This window comes from Cottoperca gobio, chromosome 5 (genome assembly GCF_900634415.1).
Source record: "Cottoperca gobio chromosome 5, fCotGob3.1, whole genome shotgun sequence".
Lineage (NCBI taxonomy): Eukaryota > Metazoa > Chordata > Actinopteri > Perciformes > Bovichtidae > Cottoperca > Cottoperca gobio.
This window is the reverse complement of record NC_041359.1, coordinates 13,592,348-13,619,448: the sequence shown is the minus strand read 5'-3', so window position 1 is coordinate 13,619,448 and position 27,101 is coordinate 13,592,348. Positions and strand designations below refer to the sequence as shown.

Genomic DNA, 27,101 nt, shown 5'->3' with positions numbered 1-27,101 from the left:
CCATTGTGGTGAGAAGTTTTGAGCAGTGATGCTTTTTATCTTAGAAACGGTCCAGCTGTAACAAGTTAAAAACCTCAATAGAGTGTGTAAATAAAATGCTCAAACTAAATTAGTTGAAAATGCATTGTTGTCATACTCTACTTTAGTCTATTAATTAGGCTTATGTTATGCCCTCAGCCAGGATGTGATCATCGCTCTCAGTGCGCGAGACGAGAGAAAAGGGGGAGGGAGGTGGGAGGGGCTGACGTTGGTAAGGGTGCCGAGTTTAGCACTTTGCAATATGATCCGCGCTCACGACGGAGAGGCCGGGCTCTGCGGTCCTACGTCCTGCCGTCCCACCGCACCACATGGAGACTGGGTAGAGCCACATTGAACGGGGAATGACAAAGAAAGAAGGTGGACCATCGTCCTCTGTCGGCTGGCTATATGAACCCGCACAGCATCAGCAAAAGGCAAAGCAAAGGCAAACACAGAGATGAGGGTGACGGGAAGTGCTGCTGATGCTTATTTCGGTCTGCGTCAAACCTCCAGCTCCTTAAGAAGATAATGCCCTCGGTGCCTCTTACAGGACTTTCTAGGTTTATTATTTGTGTGCCGCAGGGGTCCATGTTAGTATTTCGGGGTAAACACCCAGCAGGGACAGTGATGGTCACAACGTCTCCAGCAACCTCCCAGTCACTCTCAGCATCTGCATTGTAAGGAGAAACTCGTCCTGGGGGAGTGGGCTTGTGAAGGAATAGGCTATGCAGAGATAAAAACAACATTTGTGTTGTTGTTGCATACAAACCAGACATAGCCATAATTGGATTATCGGGTGTTGTTGTTTGTCAACATGAACTCTCTGTTCTTCTCCGACACTCCGCCCGGCTCGGCCTGCAACGTCCCCACCGGGTCGGGCGCAGTGACCAGCGCCCTGCGGAATGACCTGGGCTCCAACATCCATGTGCTGAAAACACTCAACCTGCGCTTCCGCTGCTTCCTTGCCAAAGTCCACGAACTTGAGAGGAGAAACAAACTGCTGGAGAGCCAGCTGCAGCAAGCTCTGCTGAAAACGCAGTACCGCCACCTTTACGCCCGTGAAGTTGCAGTGCAGACGGACGGTCCCGATTCGCGATTACCGGGCACCATCTGGAGTTATACCCATGTCCGGAGGCAAGGGGAGCGCTTTGAGACCCTGCGAGGGCCCGGGGTGACGTGGACGCATCCGGACGGAGTTGGGGTCCAAATAGACACCATTACCCCAGAACTGAGGGCTTTGTATAACGTGTTGGCCAAAGTCAAGCGGGAGAGGGACGAGTATAGGAGAAAGTGAGTAAAGACACAGATGCTAAACTAGTGTGCATGTTGATGTATGTCCTGTTGATATTTCCTCCACAGAGCTGGCAATTTAGAGCGTGCATACAACTAATAGGCCTATATTTAAGAGATGCAACGATTAGTCGATGGACAGATAATAATCGCTATTTAGATTACCAATGTATCGTCAAAGTAATTGTTCATACCAAAATGTCAGAAAAGGCTGTTTTCAGTTTGAATATCTTTGGGTTTTCAGCTGAAAACACGAGACATTTAAAGACATTGAAGCTGGGATAGACATTTCTCACTAATGTCTGACATTTTATTGACCAAACGATTATATATTCGGCAAAATAATCGAAAATGAAAAATATTTGTTAGTTGTAGCCCTAATATATTTGACCAGATATTAATCCTTTGCTCAGGAGTATCAAGGAATTAAAGGCCCTGTAATAATGTTGCTGTGGGCACTCTTTTCTTTTTCTGGGCCCCTGTCATCACTGCCCCCACACTAGCTACACAGAAATGTGAATGACACTGAAAATAAGGAAGAAAAGTAGATTATCACAGACACACTTGAAGTTCCTGTCTGAGTTTTACAGGAATATTCAAGTTATTTCTCGTTAAGCCTACTGTACATCATAGTTTACACTGCAGTCAGTCAAATTCCAGAAGTTCAAGGGTTGACACAATGAATGTAGATGTAGCAGTTTAAAAGCCGAGATGTTGTTCTAATGTAGTGCCACATTAAATTAAGACACATAATCGATATTGCTTTTAAAGATAGACTGTTTTTAACTCGTTAAGTTGTTCACATGAGAGCTGAAAAGACTAGCCGATAGGCAGAAAATGAATCAGCAACTATTCTGATAATCAATTAATCGTTTAAGTCGCTTGTTTATAACAGAAATGTTCTCCAATGTGATGATTCACTGCTATTCTCTGTTGGAGTATCTTTGGGAGTTGGACTGTTGCTCGGACGAAACAAGACGTTTGAAGACGTCACCTTGGGCTGAGGGGAAAGCATGATGGGCATTTCTTCACAGTTAATGACATTTTATAGACTAAACGATTTAAATACCGAAGAGGTTGCAGAGTTGATCAACTCAGAAATGATATCTGAGTTGGTTGAGAGATCTGAGCTGTTCAGTGCTATCAGTGCAACGTTTTGCTTCACATGTGGGTGTGGTTCGTCAATGTCACCAGACGCTCATCTGACAGTATAGTGGAGAGATGACAGGCATCACACTGATAGAGTTACACTGGAGGTAGAGTTTCACATGAAGGGTGTCAGAGCTGAGCTCAGCATTTCACAAAGATGTTTAGCGTGAATTGAACTGATCCTGTATCTCACAGTCTCCTGAGGAAATTCTTTTGCATGGCTCGGTCTACCCCAATTGTTCTTATTTAGACACATTAATTGGGTTTCCTTAAAGACTCACTGCAGCCTCCCTGGCAGACCCAAGTCACTGCTGGGCTGCTTGGCCGGCTACTGTAGCTAGACATGCCAAGCAACCGCCTGCTTCTGTTTGCTGCCATGATTTAAGCAGAGAGGCATTTTAACAGGCCTCTGTCTGCTCGGTGAGGTCGGCTATGACGAATGCTGACTTCCACGAGTGTACTGACTCAGTGACACAGAATGTGCGTGCTCTCCCACTCCTCTGGGAAACTGGATATCCTGCCCAGTCATTCCCTGTAACACCAGCATATCCTTTTTTGTGCATTTCTGCACGAGAAGATAGACGGCAGTGACTGGCACCGCAGCCAAATTAAAAACTGCTGCAGCTCAAGTCCAACATTTTTAGATCTCAAAATGGGAGCTCTTGACTTTATAAATCATTGAAACAGCCATCCCAGTTGCTTTGTTATTAGAGTTTTAGCTAGCAAAATACAGAAAGCTAATGCACTTTGCATATTCACAAATGAAACCTATATTATGCCTCTAAATCGCTGCTGTTGAGTTGTTGGTACAATGGTCTTCTTTCTGTTTTATTCAATATGTTTACATCGGTATATTATGTGTGTTTACGTTTTTCCTTCATCACACCCACAAATACCAAAGTGTCAAACGTGTTATTTAGATTCCTTTCCTATGTCTAGAGAAGTGGGGAACAAGACACATTTCTAGCCTCTTTTTATTGCCCAATGACCATGGCAATCAATCTCTTTCCCTGCCGCTCACGGTCCTTCTCTGCTCTGAGCTCCATAATTGAATCCCTGCTGAGTTCACCTCCTAGTTTTCTCTCCATCTCCCAGTCTTTACTACGGTCCCGTTTTAGCATTCAATCCAAGAGCTCCAGCCTGCCATGCCTTTTCTGTTCTGCACTCTGTCTTTGTGTTCGGCCATTCCTGCATCCTTCACTCCACCCCTCTACAGTCCCTCCACCCCTCCTGTCTGTGTTGTACAGACTGCTTTGTAAGGCATCCTCAAGCCTGACGGAGCCCCCCCCCCCCTGTACCCCCACACTGCCCGAGAGATTTATTAAAGCTATTCGAGTGTGGACACACACAAGGAGATGGATGCCCAGCTGGTCCATTTCTGATTTGGTCGCTTGCATTCATAAAATGAGGCCCCTCGGTTGTTTACTTTCTGTCATTTTATAGTACGCCTCTTTCTGATCGAGAGACTATTATCAGAGGCTGAGGCAAAATGGTGTGAATTGTCATACGTTGTTGTATGCAACACGGTCACTCATGCAGTTCAGAGGCTGCTTGAATGTATATCAAGGCTCAAATGTAACAGAAAACATGTTTGCCAGGGCAATAAAGAGTTAAAATATGGGCCTAGAGAGGAGAAAGAACAGGAGCCAGGAGGAAAATGTGCTCTTTAGAGCTCCAATTCTCCCTTTAAATTTAAAGTAGCTTTAAAGTAAAAACAATGCACTCTTGTAAACAACTGCGGTGTAAACGAGCATAAAGCTACCTCCAGACATTATAGAAACATGAGTGTCATTCAAGAAACCACTTAACAATCATTCTGTGTAACAGCTTTTTATTAACTTCTATCTTTAGACAAAATCACATTTGAGTACCTCTTTTGGATACTTTTTGTAAACTCTCGATTTGTCTTAAAAGTGCAATTTTGTCATGCGATTTCACTATCAATTATACGCTCACAAAATAATAGAAATAAGATTTTAGCATCCTGTTTATTTCCATTCAGATATTTCCTCAACTATCTACAGTTATTAGCAGTATTTCTGAGCGGAAAGGTTTATTGCTCTCCATTATGAAACCTTCTTTTGTTCGAGAACAGTCTTATTCTCTCACAGTTACTGGATGTATTTGTGGTTCTGGAAAGCTCTTTAACCGATTACGTCCACATTCTGAACTGATTTATCTGATTGTTCGCCATTGAATGCATCAAGTGCTCTTAATCATACACACACACACACACACACACACACACACACACACACACACACACACACACACACACACACACACAGTCCCTCTCTCTGTCTCTCACACACACACACACACACACACACACACACACACACACACACACACACACACACACACACACACACACACAGTCCCTCTCTCTGTCTCTCACACACAGAAGACACATACACATACGGCTGTCCAAGCGCAGGCCGCATAAATCAGACAGCCAGCTTATATGAGCGTCCACTCAGAGCCCCAGTGTCTGGACTGTGGGGTCACATACCTCTCACACTGACAAACGACCGAGCACGGGTAAATGGGTTAGGTCTATGCTAGTGCCCTCATCCACACTGTTTTCATCCCACTGTCTTGCATCACTGTGAAATGTGTCACTTGGGGGATACTGAGTCTCTACCAGTAATTGCCACCGCCATGCGATAGTGGCTAACATTGACGGAAATATTTGACAGTCGTCAACAAACTGTATGTTAACTCAGAATAGGATCTGTAGCTGCCTGTGACAGCTACCTTTATGTGGCAACGTGCACATTTGTTTAGTATTTACATGTTATACTGTTGGTGGAGAGATATTGCACGGACTAAAAGACAGCATACTTGTGCTAATACATTTTCACAGAGCTCTATGAATAAAGATAAGGGTAGTTATTTGCTTATTCCAAAGAACACCTATGATGTGAGCACAGCATACAATTGACTCCATTTACAGGCATTTCTGTGGAATAGAAGTGATGTGGGAGGCAACTATGGAGATGACTGCACAGACAGAGAAAGAGATGCAGATTGCAGGACATTTTAATACAATTTATAAGGTGCAATGCAGTGTTTTAGTGCTCAAGGGCACATCAGCTATGCTCGGCCCCAGATGGGACTAGAACCAGAGATCTGTACGGTGGTCTGTCCTAATTGGTTGTTTATTCCATCAGCGATCTAAGGCCAAACCATTGTCCTGCTAGACGACAATGTGGGCGATGCAGAACATACAGTGAACAGTCCCTGGGCCTGTTGGGCATGTTCTTCCTGCATGAATAATTCACACACAGCTGAATTTAGCCGTGTGTGGATCAATGCAAGGGTAATTTACTGAAGACACTTTTCTGAGGCTTTGATCTTTCTTCCTGTGATTAACAGAGTTGAAAGGCAGAGCTGAGCATCTCTTTTGAAAGTATGAGTCAGGGTTGTTCGTACTAAAGAACTAACTAATTACAGGGGGAGGAGGATTGTGATTCCAAAGCTGAAGGCTGTATTGTGTTTCAAATATCATATCCTCACGATGAGCAAACGTGCTGCGCTGATGATGAGCCCTTCAACTTGTCTCTGTCTGTCTGGTGCTGACCTGCCCTTCGTATAATCCAGGCCGTCTATTCGGGAGAGGGATTTTCTCTAAGCCGTCACCTAGCACCGAGGCTCCAACCTCCAGCCAGCCCTGCACCACATCCTGGCACGCAGCCGCACTGAACTGGGGCCTCTCAAAGTGGAAGACTCCCTGCTGCTGAGATATAGAGAGAGAGAGAGCTAGAGCTCAGTTCACTAAGACCATTGAGCTCCAGATTAGAGCCTATATTGTTTCACTCCTACTCCCACTTCCTGTCTGTGCGGTGCGCTTTGCTCAGACTTTTGAATTTGCAGTCTCTAGTATTATTATAGGAAATTTGTATTGCTTGGACAAATGTTTCATTTTGTAGATATCATCATCCTTTTACGAACCTGGATTGTTGTCAGTGGAAAAGTTTAGGGATATATCTTATACATATGTGCCATAGACCTCTCTTGCTGTCCAACAACGCATCAAGGAGTCGCACTGTTGCATTGTTTCTTCATTACGATGAACAACAAGATAAATCTGAGGGGTCTTGAGATATTTCCTAAATTAGGAGAGCATAGAAGAAGCAACACAAAATGTTAAATGTTCTTTTTTCTTGTGAAATATTGGGGCATGTTACCCCCTTCAAGTAAATGAATCAATTTGAAAGGAAACATCTCTCTGGTTGAACTTCCCACAGCTCATAGACCTATGCAACTTGTTATGATGGGTCATGGGTAGTTGTTTGCCAATAAAAGGGAAAAAGGTTGGGGACCACTCCCCTAGAGAACTAAATGTGTAATAATCCGCAGTTTAACAGTTTAATAGTCCCCAACAAATGTCCTGTTTATTTACGTATTATCTTGTGTTGTGTTTTCATAGGATTAGTTGACAATAAGAAAAATATTGAACAATACCAGTCACATCCTTTTAAGGAGCATAGTTGTCCATGAACCCAGACAACCATGAAGACTGGCATCCGCAAAAGCTAAAAACAGAAAAGTGGTTTCTCTCTATCCCCGTATTGATCTCATTGAAAGGAAAATCTGGGTGATACCATGATGGGAGTGTGTTTCCACCTCTGCCTCGTTGTGCCTTTTGTTCTCTCCGTGCTTGTGTCTGGAGCTGCTGTGCTGTGCAGCTGTGGTTGATTATTCATGGGTATCGATACATCTGAGAGCAGTGGCGCTTTGCCATATTTAAAAGTGCAGGAATGCACCTGTCTTTCGTAAGCACTGACTGCATAGGGAGAGTGTACTGTGCTGTAGGATTGGTTGGCGTTTTCTTTTTTGGAAAAGCACTGCTACGCCTTGCTGCAGTCGTGACCTGAGGCAAAGCAGGAGATGACGCACAGTTTTTATAGGTCAAGTAAATTTTCACCACAATCGTTATTCATACATTATAATTTAACAAGTGTCTTTGCCTCTCTGTTGAGACCTGCTCAGTTTGAATAGCTTTTGTACCTAAATATCTGGATGTGCTGACGCAGCATCCTGACTTAATAACACTGTATTTCAAAAGCTTGCTATTCCTGAGGAAATGCTGTTTTGCCAGGTACAACAAACACACATCACTGAGCAGTCTATAATGTCGTACATGTGCCAGATAGGAGGAGGGTGTGCAAGAGTCTTGACAGGATCTTAAATCTCTGCGTCCTTGCCTGTCACCATATGTGTCTCCTCAGAGCTCCTTGGAAAAATTGATGTACGTCCGTACCATTCTCGTGAACACGATATCTACGGAATGATTCAAATTTGGCAAAAGCATACACTTGGACACAAATATGAACTGATTAGATTTTGGCCAAAACTCATATTCATATGCACATTATGACAATTTCACACAAATGTCTAATTGGAAAAAATGAGGAAGTGATGACATTTTGGACTAATATTCATGTGAACTGCAACTTATTTATATATTTTCTTCTTCTTTACAATAAATAGTAAGCTGAGTAACTTGTCATCCCTCTCCTCTCCATCGAACCCTGCATACTGCTCCAATAATGTCATGCCATTGTATTCCTTGAGAACAGCATCATCCTTACAGCTGACAGTTAGCAGTTGTGCAGCTAAGCTTGCTAGCCACATTTGAGTGGCTGGAACATGAAGATGTGATGACTCTGCCACAGTACTTGATTAATTGGCTTGAATTGGCTGGTTCAGGAAGTAGAGGGGGTCAGATCTGTTAATCGCAGGGTCGGTTTGCGCCCACCCCGTCCTTGAACAAGACACTGAACCCTGGAGGTCAGTGCCGTGAGTGTGAGTGTGTGTGTGTATGAATGAGAGCCACATTGTAAAGAACTTTGGGTAAAGGCACTACATAAATACAGTCTATTTGCCAAAACTCAAAATGGACAACAAATCACTCTCAACATGCAGGGGATGTTATGAAACAGGATGTTCTTAAATGATTGAATCAGAATTGTGATTTCCTCTGAAGTGGTTGCAGTTTTATACAGTCGTCACTCCTGGTGTTCATCCTACAGGTGTGTTTACCCGGAGGTACAAAAGGCATTTGTCCAGTGGTGATTTATCATAGCTCTTACATAATTTGACTGAACACACCCTGGCCGGTGAGGATTTGTGCCAGAAGGGAACATCTTCATCTTCTTTTCTTCTTCAGAGCCACTCCCAGTGCAGCTCCACCCCAGCTTGGCCCGGGCATGCAGACCGTTGTTTGTGCTCTTATTCTTGTGCACTTACAAGGAATCTCACAAATCCACGTCATTTTTCAACCACAGCATCCAACTCAAAGCCCCTCTGTGAAGCGTCTTTAGAGTTTCTGTGGAGTTAAATGTCCTATATTTGTACTGTATGTTAAGTCAACAGCCATGGGCTTAACGCTATTATGATGGCACTATAGTGTAGACTGCATAGAATAAAATCAGTGGGAAAATAACAACTAGACAGCACAGTAGTGTGCTTTGTAGGATGTGGGGTGGGGTCAGTTTGCAGTGAAGATTAAGACTGCAGGGAAACCTGATTTTCTGTCACAACACTCTGCTGCACACAAGCAATGCTTTAATAAGCAATGGATGAATTATTGTTCCTTCGTGTTGATATGATTTATCCTTGTTGCTTTTTAGTGCGAAAAAACAATGAAATATTAATAATCATTTGTATATAATGAATATAGTCAAAAAAACTATCTCACTGTCACAGTGCTTGTCAGTTATTTTGGCTTCCTGCCAGATCTGCCAACAGAGACATTTAACTGTCAACCTTTCTAAACATAATAAACTATTACGTTGTGGGCGGTTTCACAATGGCAACACCTTTGCATGTCTCTACAAAGATCTACCACTAACAGTTTGAAAAATTGCCATTAGAAAAACTTACATAAGTTCCTTTGATAAGCAATTATCCAATTTTCTTTCAGGTTGCTTTTGGGTCATACCTATTCACTTGAAGCTAGGATAAATACATGTGAAGACGAGTAAGTTTGTCATCTCTCTAAAGGGTTTACGTCCCTCAGGCCAGAGAAAGAGGGCCTGGACAGGCTTTACGAGTTAAGCAATTAGATAATGCATGTGCGCAGGGCAAACAAGTCAAGCTCACACCCACATTGTCGAGGGAAAGTCAGTGTAGCAATGTTGTGCGGATGGGTCGAAATGGAAGATTAGACATGTTATAACATTGGTTCCCAATTATCTGCCAGTCAAACAAGGGAGGATCCACTAGTGTTGCACCAAACCCTTCAGATAAATGCTTTGATTAGTGAAAAAGTTTGTTATAGTGTCACCTTGCTCCATTAAAACGTCAGGAACATGATTTGTATCCAGGCTATGTTTTGTCTTTTAATGTTGTGTTGCAGCTAGTCCCTGTTATACAAGAGTTTATTCTGCCTCAACTTGCTTCTCAGAAATCCTCCAATGTTGAACATTTACATTGAGCGAGGATTTACAGCAAATGACATAATATGAGAAGTTTTAGTCTGCTAATGATGTGTGAAGATCCCCTGACACAAACGAAGCTTATAGAAGCTTCATCCCTGTTTAAGTGCGTTCAAACATACTGCTGTTGCCCAAACTTTAATTAAGGGGCAGATGTCTGGTTTAAGACAGAGAACGTTCATCAAACTTACAGATTACATTTCCCAATGCATACAACCTCTCATCCTCAAAGTTAATGCTATTTTATTTAATCTGTTCCAAACATGCATTACCTCATTAAACTTATTCATGCTAATAATTGCAAGATAATATAATAACATCTTGCAAATGAATTACTGCCTAAAGATAATTCCATTATTTGTCAATTAACCATCATTTCATGAAAATAAGTTATAAGTACTGTGTAGTAATAATGAGCAGTTTATGTAATAAGGCAAGTTAATGTTTAAAAAAACAAAACTTTATTGCAGGAGTGCAGTTTTAAGTTTCTAGACCTTCATCGGGCAAAAAAATAATAATTTAGTTTTTGCAACTTTCGATCTACTCGTCCCTCTCTTACACATCTGTCTCATGGAGTGCAGGACATTCATTTACATTTGCTTACATATGATGTTGTTCCTACTTATCGTATTCCTACAATGTTTGTAGATTTTATAGTGAAAAAAAAAATTAAGGACGGAAAAAAATAAATAAGCAAGAACAATGGTGTGCATAAATATACACATGGTAATGTACACGAGTTGATGGGAAAGTAATACTGTGAGTCTGTATTTCTTTATTAGCATTGCAGTCCACACTGTACTTACATTACAAACAGGAAGAAAAAAAGACACATATGCAGTTATACATACACATATCTATGCTGAATACAAATGCACATATGAAATGTATGATATCTCCTCGTAGATATACGCTGTACACGCAGTACCAGTCGAAAACCTGAACGTGAGTTATACTGTTCCTCAGAATATTTGCCATCTCATTTAGAGAGAGGCATTGTATTGCATTTTACGTAACGTATCTAACAGCATATCTAGCGGTTGCTTTTCCCTTTTTTACAAACTCTACATACAAACACACATGCAGCTTCAGTAGTTTTGTTGAACATGTTCATTAACATAGATAACCTTGTATTTATATACCAGAAGCTCTAATTTGAATAGACTTACTGCATCGAGGAGTTTATTTTATTGCGGCAAAAAGGAAATTACTTTGTTGAGGTCATTGTGAACACGAGACAAACGGGACAACATTCAAGACATCATACACAAACATAAGTGATATTAAAAATGATATTAATTGTGGAACAGATATGTTGAAAATACTCAAAATATCCTAATAAACCAAAAGGAAATGAAGAGACAAAAGTACAAATTTCTATACTAAAAACAAAACTACATTTATAAGTGCCAGCAGTTTGACGTTCACACGTTGCATAACCTCGAGGAATGTTCTTCCCAGACTGTGGTCATCTGTTTCCTCTTCCCTCCCTTAAGGAACGATCTCATAAAGTAAAAATGCTCAGTGAGAGATATCTCAAAGTTCAACGCCTTTAATAATCAAAGCTTCAAGCTTTGCAGACTGATAAAAAGAGATGGGAGATAATGACCGGTAATCTAGGATACAGTCGTCATATTTGGTCACCATAGTCATATTTCACAACACGAAGGTCTGAAGTTCAGCTTCAACCAGCCGGTTTATTGGGAGATATAAGACGGTAGGTTGTTAGGAAGAGGCACGGTGTCCTTTATTATAAACATCTATTAATGTTCTACTTCAGCATATCGTTACTGGGAATGTCAGTGCTAAAAGCCAATTAGTTGACTAAATATATCGATAACTTGAATATATTATAAAAAAGTACCACTGTGTTGATCCTCTGACTTTTCTGTTTTCATTGAAATAAGTAAACAACTGTTGTATGCATGTAACACAGTCATGGTCCCCAAAGGATGGATTGTATAACTTTGACCCCCCTGATCTTTCTTCTAGCGCCATCATCTGGTCAGAATTTGTATTTGTCCAGTACTCGGTATTATGACAAAATACCCGCTGAACATCCACATGCTAGCGTTATCATCATGAACAAGTTAGCATTAGCTCAAAGCACCGCTGGTCCCAAGTACAGCCTCACAGAGCTGCTAGCATGGCTGTCTTATTGTTGCTGCTGTCAGACCTGCAACACATGATTCAATGCAATCATCATACGTTAAGTCATCATTCAGAAGTACGACACCTAAAACATTAGATATATCCACAGCTGCCTCTTTCAGAAGCAGAATATGTTCTGTAAATACATTTGAAATGCTTTTGTAATCCATGATCAAATAGTAAAAGTCTCTTCTTTAGAGAAACCAATAGAACAGTAACAGATACTGTCCCCTATATTAGCTATTAGCACAATTTGCTCCCTAAGCGACTATGTTAATGGTGGCTTGAGAAAATGTCTGCGGTCACTTAGCAACACCAACATTCCTCATGTTCGGCCCGGTGGTGTCTGTGTCCTGTCTGGGTTAGGAGGGCTATATTTAAATCAGTGGAACATAAAGCAGTCCGTCAGTGAGTGATGATCCCGCCCGACATCTCTGTGCACAGTTTACATTTAGTGAGCCAGGAAAGAATCTGCATGCACTTCCGATGGCATGGTTTCCATGGACACAAGATGGCTTGGAAGATGGGGAGATGGAGTGTGTGTGTGTGTGTGTGTGTGTGTGTGTGTGGGTGTGTGTGTGTGTGTGGTTTGAGGTCAGGGGGGGAGGTGCAGCAGAGCAATGAAATGAGCTTTGACCTTGGTGCGTTGTCTCGTCAGCAAAGACCCTCGAGCAGCCGGACGGTGGGCTCCTGAGCTGCTTTGCTTGATCCATTTCACATCGCTTCATCATTAGCACGCCACACTGTGTCTCTGTGGAGTCATCAAGACATTCAATCGATGACCTACTCTAGTCATACCTCCCCTTCTTCCTCTCTCAGGAAAGCCTTACATTGCTCACAATTTCACATCTCTGTGCCACAGATGCTTCTTCCCATCACGCTCCTCCTATCCGCCCAAGTTTATTGGAAGAATCTGCTCTGAAAGTAAATCATGGCCCCTGGCTTGTGACCTGTATAATTGCACGTAGGGGGTGGGGAATGCTGGCGTTATGGAGAAGACATTATATAGACACCTATGGGATCCATGGGAGGAAGCACATCACTCTGGACTCCCAGATGTGATTTGTCAAAGCTGTCAGTGGCTTCATTTCATACGAGCAGCTGAGCTGAATGGGTGTTTGTCCTGCATGTAGCCCGATGTATTGATCCTTCAATCTGTTATCATATAACACTTCCTGTTTTACTATTGCCCTCCATCATGAGAATGAATTGTAATAGCCTATTAAAATCTCTTTGTAGTGTTTAGACTTTATTCCATTTTACAGAGCATTGCTTTAGAAAATGTATGACCATTTAAGACATGAGATGTATTAGGCATTAGCATTAGGGTAATAAAAACTCTACTCTATTATTATTGTGATTTGATAATATGATTACGTAATGATATTGTATTGCTAACATATATGACTAATAATAATTGAAGTAATTCAGTTGCCTCCTCTAACAAATAGATTATCTGGTTTTGGCTAAACATTCCCATATACATTTAGATTTATACAACACAGATTAATCTATAAATTGCAAATTAAACACATCACTTTTAGAACAATAATAAACCCCATAATCTAAATTTGATTTGAAGTATTTGTTTGTGTATGTAGATATTACTATATGATGTTTGTCAGGAATATGGACGTAACAACAGTTCATATACAGTTTATTAGATACACCTAGCTAAAACTAATGCTGTAGTTTCTTGTGCTGGCAAACTGAATTGCATTATACTGAGAGGTGTAGTTATTTGTTAGCCTGAATAACTGGTAAGTTTAACGTGAGGGAAAGGAGGACGAAGGACCACAACTACATTCTGACAAGAGAAAATTGTTAAAACAAAATAGTTTGAGGAATAGCAGGAACTTGAGGGTGAACACAGAATACAATGAATTAATTAGAAGGAATGAGTGTTTTATCTGCTTCAAGACATAGGATCAGTTTTGGATCTTGTAATTAGATGTCTGGTTACTGAGTATTCCCTCAGTCAGTAACACTTTCCAGTACATCCTATAGTTTAAACAGAGTGTTGTCTGATTCAATCTTTTATTTGCAATGAGCAACAGAGGCTTTGTGTATTGAAACACAACCATACCTCAAACTTTCCCCTGTGCTCCTTTGGTATTATGTGCTAACAGATCTTCTATAAATATTTTATCATTAAAATAATAATTAATCATGGAAAAGTCACCTCCAAGATATGAATGTTTTTAATTTTAGATCTTGAAGAGATAAATCAACCACTTAGATTAAATACCATACAAATATCACCATGTGCACTGTCATTAAAAAGTATCAATCAAAGGAAAGTTAGTGCAACAGATTTGGATGTGTGCATGCGGTGTCCTCCGGCACAGTGGTGGGAAAACATTGAGGCAGCTTGCGTGCAAACTCCCAGACATACCACACAAGGCAGGGAGTGTTCGTTGGCAGGCGCTGCAGGAATGCTATTGTTCAACAGGCAAAAATCATATGAGAAAATGTCTGTTTCATGTGAGACACTTCACCTTTCTCCCTCAGTGTTTCACACCAGTATCCGCTTTTTTGTTGCATCCATTGAAATGTGGATTTTCCAGTTTATTTAATTATTTTTAACAATTATACTTGCATCACTGATAAAACAATAACCGTATGTTCATTATTAGATTGGATTGGACGAAACATTATTAAAATAACCCAAAATATAATTACTATTAAAGTATATATACATTTCTATACAGGGCTTTTAATGTTATCAATGGAATTTAGATATTATCCTGATGTGGCTCCATAATTACATCTTGGCTTTGCTTACTATCTACTTTAGTATATTTTTGTCTCCCAAAAGTGGATAAGAAACCACTGACTTTCAATTTACTGTGCTTTACCGAGTGAACCAAATCATCTGTAAAACCTCAGTTATTTGTTGATTCATAAGAACAAGATTACAGAGGATGTGTCTGGTGGTAAACAGATGTCTATGAGTTGACACAGGCTCCAACCCTCCTGCTGTCTTTGTCCTTGTAAGGAGATGCCGGGAGTGTTGGTTTGACTGAGTCACGCCTAAGGTACAGGAGAAGCAGAGCCACAGCTATGTCACACAGGCCAGATAGAATACCTTTTCTATGCGGTCGAGCCATCTTTGTTTGGATTAGCTGTTATTATCTGGATGCTTGAAAACAGTCGGTGGTTTTCCATTAGACTTTTATGGATTGCTGAATTGTAGCTGCTCCAAATAATGTGGAAGCAGTTGCTGCTTACTTGTGCCGATGACTCCATTACCTTTGATAGACGATATAAATGGCCTTGACATATTGTTGACACAGGGAGGCTTTCCCTCTATCAGTAGGGCGATTTAATCATGTTGTTCAGTTAGCACTCGCAGAATTGAAGAAAAGGACGTGGTGGTTTCTTCAGGAAGTGACAACTCAAGTGATGCTGTGACAAACGGATTTGTGTCTGCAGAGGATGTGATGCAGTTGTGAACTCCGACGACCTTAGCCAGAGTCCTGCGGCAGACAGGCAGAGTGTTGTGGACACAGTGAAGCAGCTCTGCCAGCATTTTTAGAACAAGGCTTCAATCACAGTACGAGCTGGCCAAGGAATACTTCTCCCTAATTAGACAGTGTACATTCAGTGGGTCCTGAATAGAAACAAGGCTGCATTCTGTGGAGAAAGTGAACCTCCAGTGACGCTTGTTGTTCTGATACCAAAGCGACTTCTGGCTGTTTGTGTTCCTCCACGGTAAAGGCTACAGTGATGCCCCAGAATGCAGTAGTGGTCATCAGATGTCAGCTCTCTCCCTTACAGTAAACATATGGACATGAATACGCCTCTTACACCAGTACATACAAATCTTTCCACTGGCTCGCCCAGTCTCTATTACACTCACATGGGTGTCTGACACTGTGCAGCTACTTCATATTACTGAATGAGTTCCTCATCCATTCTGAATGTCAAACTCTCTTTTGGGAAGCGTCCGTGACTCAGCATGCCTGTGGCCTCATATCTGAGGGAACGAGATGACTGTGTATTAGGACCGTGCTGAACTGACTGATGCAAAGCGTTCTGTGGCTTGTGTGCAGTACATACAGAAAGGCGATTAAACAGGCTCCTCATTTTGTTTTTATATAGCTGCCAAGCTGCAGATGACTGATATGACCTGCGGAGAGGGAAAGTGAACTGTGTTGCTAATAATACCTATTAGCCATGTGGGGGGGCTGGCACTTCCATTTTAGCCGGTTGGTGGGTTTACCACTTTGATCCAGACTGAAATATCTCAACAACTATTGGATTGATTGCCATGACATTTGGTTCACACATTTATCTCCCTCTCAGGATGAAATGTAATCCCCTTTGTGATCCCTTGACATTCATGCTTAGCATACATGCTAACATGCTAAACTAAGATGGTAAACATTGTAAACACTAATATCAGCTTTTTAGCATTGTCACTGTGACATTAGCATTTCGCTCAAAGCCGTGCTGTGCCCAAGTATAGCATCACAGAGTGGCTAGCATAGCTGTAGGCTCTTTGTCTTGGGTCATCTTAGATTGCTTGCAAATTCACTCATCATATAATATGAGCTGGGTTTTTTTACTGCGACTTATCTGCCCAACTATGATGTGATGAATATTTCAGTCTAACTTATCATCAATTAATATTTGAATTGCTACTAATGGTTTTGCACAAGGACTGGTAGCGTTAGCGCGTTAAGCTCTATCCGTTTAGGTTTTTATCTCTGACAATAGCATGACGAAAGATCTTCATATGCTTTGAACTGTCATCAGTGATATTCTGTAACTCTCTCCTGAGACTTCATGAGGAAAGAAGCAGAAAGCATAAAGGAATTCAGGCTGCACCAGAGAGTTGCGTGTGTTAAAGCTCAAATGTCCCTCTGTAGTCCATCAAAGGTTTGCAAACTACTCATAAGCAATGTTTGTGGTGTTTGGAGAAGGATGGAACTTCATTGTCTATAGTTTTTTATTGAGGCAGTGGGGTTGTAAAGATGACTGTACAAAGGAAGAAGGAAACAAAAGATTGGAAATGGGGGGGGGCGTGAACCCACACTGTCAAGGGCATTTTGTAATCAGAGATGGGAGTATTATCCCCACAAAAGTACCATTAACCTGTCTGGTGGCCCTCAGGGGACCGGGCCCAGCAGAAACTGACCCACCTCTGTGCTCTGTGTTGCAGATGGGAGGAGGAGCTGTCCAAGCGAGAGCAGCTGGAGTCCACGGTGGAAACTATGCAGCAGGTTGGGAAACATAAACAATAAAACATATTCCACTAACATGCACAGCTATTTGAAGTCTTACAAAGGGCAATTTACCACATGCAGACGAGAAGCACACACATACATTTTAAAAACTGCCACTACAGCACATAAACATTTGTAAATAGCTCAGCTCTTCGTGTGGGCTCTGCAGATCTGGATTAGAGGCAGCAGGAGGATGTGTGTTAAATGAGAAAAAACATATTACAAACCCATCAGGAGGAGTCTGTTGGTAGATATAGACATCAAATCTCCCCAGCAGTCTATCATTATGTTTCTGTTCAGAGCAGGAAGAGGAAATAGATGTAGAGGCTAAATCAATTGAAAGTGTCAAAAAACATACACCGCCCCAGCTGGCGTGAGTGCTCATCTGGTCGGCATCCTTCCCTCTCTCTGCTTTTGCACATGTCGATCAGTGACTGACAGCATGCGTGTTGTCTTGAATTCTGGGTCAGCAAAACCCCAGATAGAGAGGTGGAGTGCCATCCCACGGGGCCTTTAACTTTTAGAGCACACCGGGCGATGCTGCTGTGTATGCAAGAGCTGGAAATCTGTTCAGAGATAGTAAAATCAGTGCAAACAGCCATTTATTGTTAAGGGCTCAGAGCCAAAGGGCTGTTACCATATGCTGACTCAATACAGATACAAAAAGTGGCAATCCTGTAGTGACAGAATAAAGTCGATAGGGTTATTCAGCCTTTTAGTCTTTGTAACATTCAGTCTTTAAAGGGCTGACCATGTTTACTAACTGAAAAGGATAGCCATAAATTTAGTGGGATATTAATGGGAATCATTTATTTAAAAAGCCATTTTTCTTAAAAGAAACAAGGTTCAGAGGGCTTGATAATTAGGTTTATTGTTATGTTTATGAGACCAAAAGTCTCGGTCAAATGGAAACAATATCCACCTAGCATGCGGTGTAAAAAAGACATGTTGTGGTTTTATACGCTGCACTATTTCTTGACATTAACTTCCGGGAGACGTTGCTCATGGTGACGACGAGACTCCGGTGAATCACTGCACATTGCTAGTACGGCACAAAGCTGCCTGTAAAACCACAACATGAACATTTTCCACTTTGGGTTTTGTACAAATTAAACAAACAAGATATAAATGTGTTAATTAGTGAACTTTAGAGTTGCCGGTAGACGGATGTTGTTACCTTCGGACTGAGCCAGGCTTGCTGCTTCCTCCTGAACGAGTCTATGCTAAGCTAAGCGGCTGTTGGCTGTAGCTTCATATTTCCCCTAGGCCTACATACATGAAAGTGGTATCAAGATATCATATAACCTTAATCTTGGACTCTTAATTTAGGAATCACTTTTAAAAATAATGTTTCTTAATATAAAGAAAGACCTATCTGCCATGGTGGCAGGTGACACATTTATATCTGCCATGGTGGCAGGTGAAACATTTATATCTGCCATGGTGGCAGGTGACACATTTATATCTGCCATGGTGGCAGGTGACACATTTATATATGCCATGGTGGCAGGTGACACATTTATATCTGCCACAGCCAACAGTTACTCTGTGTTTAGATCATTTCATTACATGCATGTTAGGATTCCACATGGTTTCTCTTACATACCTGCAGTTTAAAACACCATGAGTATCGCTCAATGCTTACAGCAGAGGCTCACATTTGCATCATCTCAGTTATATAGATATGAAAAGGAAAGTAAACCAGGGCCTTTAGTTACTGATCATAAACAATATGGAAATATATGAGTATAAAAGCTTTACTTGTTCAGAAGGGCCTTATCTGAATGCAAGTCTTTGATCTACCAAAAGGAGTGTTATAGTTGTGTGTTATAAAGATTTATTGAACTAAATGTTACATGTTGTTTAAGCGTAGTCCACAAACCCTAAAAGTATCTCTGTTGAATCTGTTATGTGTCTTATTGTATTTCCTACACTGTGACGTCCTATCAGAGCGCCCAGGAGTCAACCGAGGTCCAGGATGAGCTGAGCGAGAAGGTGGACAGACTGAAGGCTGAACTCGTGGTCTTCAAGAGTCTGATGACTGATGTAAGTATTTGTTCAGTGCTCGGTATACGGCCGCGATAAAGACTTATCACTTTCACGGCATTGAAACTCCCATACTTAAAGCAATCATGTTCCAACAGTAGTGTTTGAAGAACATACAATTGTTTTCCGGCACATTACAAAGCGCCATTCTGATAAAGGCTGTCAACCAAACACACACCTTTCCTTCCTTCCTTACTTGGGAAGAATATATAATGCCAGTAAGTCTCCAAGAGAAGCATTCATAGAAAACAGCTCAAATAGCAGCTGTAGATCAGGAGCACTTCCTGTTCTGTACAGCTGTGTATTGTTCTCTGGGAGGTCTGCTCAAGTGTGATATACAGTTATAATATACTGCAGTGGGTCTCGTCACAGGCGGTGCTTGCTCAGGGATAAATTCAGTGGGATGTTGTTTTTGTTTTTTTGGAAAGCTTTGTGTTTATCCTGCTTCTCTTCACTTTTTGGCATCTGTACATTGTAGATCTTTCATTATATTTTCTGTGCTTCACTTCATCCCTGATGTGTGAATCCAGAGAAGGGTAAGTGACGTAGAAGAAGTAGTAGATCTCTTAGGTCTATGTATTGTGTGCTCTAGATGTGGTGAGCCTCTTGTCATTGCTCCTATTGTTCATTCATTGTAGCAGGAAGAACAGTATACGTCACCTATTTGCATGAGCCATATCTGTCCTACCAAATCTTATCCAAACAGAATATCATTGCAAACTACAGCTGCAAAATTGAAACAATTAGTTGTTATCTATTAAATTATCAGCCAACTGTTTTGATGATTGATTAATCAGTTAGAGTCATTTTGAAAAAGATATTCTGATTTCAGCTTCTTGAATGTGAATGTTTCTGGTTTCATTACTGCATAACATAATCGACCGATTAATAAACAATGAACACAAGGGTTTGTTGCAGCGCTATTGCATAATTATTGAATTGACAAAATGATGATGCAAACTAATAGTTTTAGTACTCTATATAGTTTTATTTTATTATTATTTTAATTGAACTTTAATGTATTTATTGTCAAGAGTGTTCTGGCCGAGATAGGCAGCGGTAACAGTGATTTACAGATAACACAAAGTATGTCACAAGATCAGAATCAAACACAAAATCCATTAGAAAGTTATGAATACAATAGCTCATTTGAATCATATAACAAAATTGCCGTTAACGTAAAATGGCGTCTTAAAAGAGCTGTCAAAAACCATGAAGTACATACGATATGAAATGTTTAGATACTACTTACTGTGTTTGACATCAATTAACATGCATCATCGATTCACCATTAAAAGTGTACAAGACAAGTTGAAGTGGCTGTGAACCAACTGAACAGATGTAATATGACCAGTGTGATCTGTTGATGGCAGTCAATATAACACTGCGTGTGGCCATAATGTGTTTGGAGTGTACTTGACATCTAAAACCACTCTCCTTACTCATGCAGCAAATGTCCGACCTGGACACCAAGATCCAGGAGAAAGCCAGGCGGGTGGACATGGACATCTGCAGGCGGATCGACATCACGGCCAAACTGTGCGATGTGGCTCAGCAACGCAACTCAGAAGACATGTCGAAGATGTTCACCATCAGTCCGGCCCGCTCGCTCCCGGAGAGGGTGGGTACCCGTCTGCTGTTTCACTGTTTGACAGTATTTGCATGCAAAAAATATGAATTCTTCTGTGAAGCGAACAGTCAGCACTCTGCAGCACTGAAATCAGAGCTGCCAGTGGCTGAATGTGTGTAGTTTCTTTTTCACCGGCTGATCATAAACTCAGTGACACTTCTAAAGGGTGCAGGAATGTATGTCTGCATGTTCGCAAAAATATACCATACAGAATACTTCTACTCTTTCATGTGCACTCACACATACACACAGAAAGGTGAAATGCTGATGTGGTAACTCTTTGCTGCACACAAGGTTATCACAGCGAGCTGTAGCCTGAGTACATATCCACTGTGAGTCAAGCTGGTGGCTTCTCTTATGTTTAATGTTGTTATACAGTATGTACCTACTTTCAATGGGACTTCTTATAGTTACAGTATTTATAAAGGAGATTCCACACCACCATTCAGAAAATATATATAAGAATCAAGATTCTTATCTTCTAAAATTAATAAAACGTTTTTTTTGACTGGAGTATGAATCGAGAATAGATTGTGAATCAAATCGTGCCTCCAAGAATCAAATGGAACCGCGAGATAGTGAAAGATTCACACCCCCACAGATGATCAAACAGCAGTAGTTTTCTTCAATAGCACATATTTATTTGCTAAACTATATACTATTAAACTAAACAATTAAATCCATGTTGCGCCACAGATTTCACCAGGTTTTCCTTCAATTTATCTTAGAACGTGTGTGTGTGTTTATATTTCTTTGTGTGTGTGTGTGTGTGTGTGTGTTTCTCAGGGTGCCGGAGCCTGCTGCAGGAGAAAAGAACGTAAAGCCGTGTCTGATGAGGAGAGTTCAGAGATGGATGCCGAGCCCAGCCCTTCGGAGGAGGAGGACGTCCCAGGGTCGCTCAACATCACGGATGAAATGAAACGCATGCTCAACCAGCTGTAAGCGACACACTCAGACACGCACACATGCACCAGCAACGCACAAACACGAGAATCAAGTTCTCTGTTTTTAATGATCCTACATATTAGCTGCAGTTACACCACACCTGTACAGATAATGTTTGGATGTATTCCTTCATCTCCCTCTAGTGTTTATATATATAGAGCATGCAGATATAGCAAAACTCAGCAGATATAAATACTGTAGGCAATAATTTGCTTAGTTAAAGTCACAGTAGCTGTAGCAGTAGCATGTTCTCTAATTGTTTTCACTCAGCCTATTTACTCTAAATATTTTCAAAAGAAAGTTTTCAGTGACTGCTCGTTTTCCATAAACTCTTCCTTCCATGTCTTTGTCTTCTTTATAGACGCATCTTACTCTTTTCTTGTGACCTCTGGTGGCAGTTATACTTTGTCCCCTGTTCTTTCCGTTCTCTGTCCTTGTCCCTACGCAGACATTGTTCAGATAACTCATTTGTTGCCAGGCGCGAGACATTCGAAATTGACGACGACTGCGACAGTCTGACGTGGGAGGAAAACGAGGAGACTCTGTTGCTGTGGGAGGACTTCGCAAACTACAACGTGCCGTGCACCGTCGTCGCAACTCCCGGCACAACCGCCAGCTCCTCCAATGGAAACGGTGAAGCCGCTGAGCCTGTGAGTCCTGTCTGCATTTATGGTCCTTTGGCACAGTACATAGGTTTTTAAACTCATGCAAGGCAGCGTGTAGAACATTGCTATGTGTGCTGTGTCAGACATTTACTCATACATGATGAATGAGACTTCTGTCTGTGTCTCTCTAAGGACTCCCAGGATGGAAGTCTCGGCAGCCTGATTGATGAAACAGAGTCACTATTTAAGACCAGAGAGCAGGAGTACCAGGAGAGCATCGGCCAGATCGAGGTAGACAATATGTGTGTGTGTGTGTGTGTGTGTGAAAAACGACTTACAAGCACAAAGCCAGATTAAAGTATATCAAAAAGTAATCGATGGACTCCCACAATGCAATGCACAAAAGGTAATGGAGGAACTACTTAATAATTGAGAGTGCCGGTGAAACAGCTCCAAAGAAATGTGGACGTTTTATTGGCAGTAACAAACCAAAGTCGCATTTTGATTGACAACCAACAATGATAGTATAAGACATGCTTTCTTACAGGAAACACTTCACAGGACCGTACGCAAATGATTACGGAAGAATAGTCACACAAGATTTGTATTTATTTCCGACTTCCCTTGAGCTGCCGCACGTGCCTGTCATTTAGACAATGACGGTAATAGATAAGTTAAGTAGCTTAGCAAATATTATAGTTATAGGATGTTTCAGGGGAGAGTCCATGTAAAACGTTAAGGGCGGCTCTTTTCGACATAGGACTGTGTACGTATGCGCCTCCTTCTGGGTTTTTTCCATAATTTCTCTTGATTTTGTGGCATATTTTGGAATTGTAAACATGTTATGCTACATCACCTAAATCAAAGTTAAGTAATGTGTCAGTAATGCTCCAGGTGCATATCCCATCACGCGTAATGGCAAAAACCACGCAAAATCAACTTTTCATCCATTTCTGCTGTGGCGTTTCTATCCATTCGTAACCTCTTGCGTTGAACACTAAGGGACGTATTACATGTACTTCAGTCGGTCCTCCCAAACCCCACTCTCTTACATACTCACCAATCCGTTTCCCCTTCTCCTAGATGGAATTGGCCACAGCAAAGAGTGACATGAACAGACATCTATACGAGTACATGGAGATGTGCAGCATGAAGAGAGGCATGGACGTGCAGATGGAGACCTGTCGGCGGATGATTAAAGGCGGCGGGAACTCTCCCTCTGCCAGCTCTGTGGCCAGCAGCGACTCAGGGAACACAGACGAGATCCAGGACGAGATCTTGGACAAGGACGCAGAGCCTGAAGTCCCCGCTAGTTGATGGAAACATCGCCGGGCTTTGTCCCATATCTTCCTGAATGCCCCTCATCGTCACAGGGGTCAAATGTGTATAGAGCTCCACCCTGCTTGGGAGGTGGAGCAACCTAAATCTTGGCCTGTTTGACCTGTTAAAGTTCTGACGGTCCTGCTCACTGATGCAGTCCCAGAACCGGTGCTTTTACACTATTTCTGTTGTTTAGGAAGTGGTCGGTGGGTGGGTGGGTGGGGAGGGGCGTCTTCGCTTCACAAAGAGAACGGGTGCAAATAGAGTCTGAGCTGTGCCCTCTTCCTCACTGCTGCCTCGCTGGATCCTTGTCCAGAGCTTCACTTCATTTTAGCGGAGAGAAAGAAAAATTCTCTTATATTTTAAACTGGCTGAGATGTATTTTTTGTACAAGTTCTTACCCTAATAATGTCCTTTTATTCTAAAGGAATTCAAAATAGTACATATTGTGCTCCTCCACATAGCATTCACAAACACACATCCATCTTTACATATTTACTTTCTAATACTTTATTTAGATTGAATTATGTCTGTGCATTGGAACACAATTTAGTTTTTGTTTGCAGTCCAAATGAAACAGTTGGGGGTTGAAGTGTCTTCTGCCAAGGAGACAAAACAAGGAGTGGAGACAAATGGTGTTGGAGTTCTGGTGGTTTCTGAGGGAACTCTGCAGAGCTGCCAAAGTTGAGAGAGGAAAGGAGCACAGTCTTTTGATGCATCAGTGCACTACTGAAGTTCTATGCAATTTAGCTGGCCTTATTTTTGGACTGGCTTTTACCGTTGCTCGTTTTCTTCAAACTAATACGATTAGCCTTTAAAGCAAAGCAGGTGTTTTCTATGTATCATTTTGAGAACTCTTTTTTTTTTTGTGTGTGTGTGTGTGTGTGTGTTTGAGAGTGAAATGATCTGAGTATGGAACATTTGTTTTTGTTTTCATGAACATCAACAGTAGAAACTGGAACAGTGCCCCCTCAACAAGAGACTAACATCTTCCTTTATTTGTATAATCGTTAACATCAGATGCACTGATTCTCTTACACTTAGGTGGAAAATCAGGATATTTTATTTCAAATGGGTAAAATCCTAATTTATATCAAATAAATCAAATGAAAGTTATCAAAGCCAAACAATGCCCTCCAACATCTTAAGCAAAACCAAAGGATACTTTTTGAAAAGCTTCCCTTTCACATAATCTTAGATTAAATCTTACATCTTATTATTTTATCGATTTAAATATTTATTTTTCTGTGTTTTCATTACGAGCCGCCACCTGCTGTCCTGCAGGGGACTCTGTTCCAGACAGGTTGCGCATCCTGATTTTTGCTCTTCTGAATCGGGGCTCAAAGTGTCAGACTGTACATAGCGAGGTGTAGGCATGTGATCGTATACCCCAGAGGCCTTTTTATTCATATTAAGTCTCTTTGCAACAGATTGAGATGTCTCACAATTTCATTTTCAGTGCTCTCACCGGATTAGCATAGAAACCGATTGACGCATGGGGACAGAAGGGATCTTTTTATCACCTTTGTAGTATAACGTATGTACGGTTTGCTGGATCAAAGTTTAAGTGCTACTTCTATGTTGAAGTTCTACAGAAGCAGAATATTAAAACGCAGGCCTTTTGTTATTTCAGCATGTTTGTGTGGAGAAAGGGAGCTATGGGTCTCTTTTCTTTTTTTAAATACATTTTTCCTTTTAAACTAAATAGCTGCAATGCAGACTGTGCGTCAAGCCTGATCATTAATAATTTTATTTGTGGCATACAATGTATTTTTCACTGTTTTGTAATCATTCTATGTTAACCAAAAAGTGTGTTATTGTCGCCATATTCTGCTTTTATTAATCTTGCAGGATTATTAAACTTTCGGTCAATTATTGACCATATCAGATCTCCAATAATAAAAACTAATGACATAAAACAGCAGTTAGGAAGTGTGTTACTCCTTAGATCCTTCATATCCTTTGATGTTTGAGTTGATGTAAAACCAGCCTGATAAGTAATAAAGAGCCATTCTTTTATTGCTGCTGTACTTTGTATTGACATCAAACGCTTCATGTATTGTTTGAATGGCTGTAACATCCAGAAACAGCAGGCCTGACAACACAGTTCGCTCTTCCTTGTTTCGATTGTAGCCCTCACCACACCGTCACACTAACCAGCCAACCAAAGCAAAGTGTACAGTAACATGACAGATGTAAATCAAGCTATGAATCCTACTAACTCTGGAAAATCTCAGTCTCAGTCTTCGTCCACGCACACACGTGTTTTAAAAAATTCTTCAAACTACGAGCCATTACGTTAAGTGTATCATCTCCATTTTCTTCTCTTGAAGCAGGTCGAAGTCAAACAACATCCAGTCGATAAAACTGAAGCAACGAATGTAGCTTGATTGGAGGCATCCTCTAAAGACCTTACGTTGTAAAAGCTGAGCAAAATAAATGTAGCTGTTTGAATCCAGGGATATACAGCGTGCTGTTATTGGAGACTTTGGTATGTTTTGCTTTACTAAACGGGTTCTTAACTGACCAACTTACAGTGTGTGACCTAGATGTATGTAAATTAGGTCCGGGTGTAGTGAATGTTTCATACTAAAATGGGTTTTATATGATTGGTTTTTATCAGGCTGTACTGGGATTATATGGCTGTGTTAACTGTCGTGTCAAAATACAGTTTAAGGCTTTCATTGGCATACCTGTTTGCTGTTAATTATCCTTATTTCTTATATTTAATTTCATCAACATGATGGGGAGATAAAGGTGCAGCAATACTTGTGGCCATATTTGGGTAAAATCTACTGAACTGTATTGGATGCTGGTCTTTGTGTTTCATTTGCATCGCAGGAAGCATCCTGATTTGTCTGCTTTAATTTAATTGCTTTTCATTTAAATTTTATTATTTTGTTTAAACTATTGATTCAATGTATTCATGTGGGTCTGGGGCAGATCGTTTCAAAATTATGAATGTACTCAATTGATATTGGGGCAACAACGAAATAAAATGGTGGATTGGATAAAAACCTAAAAAAAAATTTGTTTCTTTCTTTATACTCAATAAAAACTCCTGAAGAGTAGGCTTCATGTGCTAATATAAAATACTTTAATGCTCTGTTTAATACCATTAGTAGTTATTTAAATATATTATATATATATATATATATATATATATATATATATATATATATATATATATATATATATATATATATTTTAAATAAATAAAAAAAAATATATATATATTTAAATAAATAAATAAAAATATATATATATATTT

The 27,101-nt window shown here is 40.8% G+C and overlaps 1 protein-coding gene across 2 annotated transcripts; it reads left to right on the top strand.

The window, feature by feature from the left end:
- The first annotated feature begins 125 nt into the window (after nucleotides 1-125).
- On the top strand, nucleotides 126-26,853 carry iffo2b (intermediate filament family orphan 2b). 2 transcript variants are annotated; one of them, XM_029431826.1, is made up of 8 exons: nucleotides 126-1,308; nucleotides 17,221-17,281; nucleotides 19,235-19,330; nucleotides 20,781-20,951; nucleotides 21,747-21,898; nucleotides 22,354-22,555; nucleotides 22,703-22,801; nucleotides 23,594-26,853. In XM_029431826.1, the coding sequence occupies exons 1-8, from the start codon at nucleotides 833-835 to the stop codon at nucleotides 23,825-23,827; spliced, it is 1,491 nt and encodes a 496-aa protein (XP_029287686.1). In that variant the 5' UTR covers nucleotides 126-832; the 3' UTR covers nucleotides 23,828-26,853. The 2 variants fall into 2 exon arrangements, with proteins under 2 accessions (XP_029287686.1, XP_029287687.1); XM_029431827.1 differs by having other exon boundaries at nucleotides 129-1,308; nucleotides 22,384-22,555.
- Nucleotides 26,854-27,101: the final 248 nt, after the last annotated feature.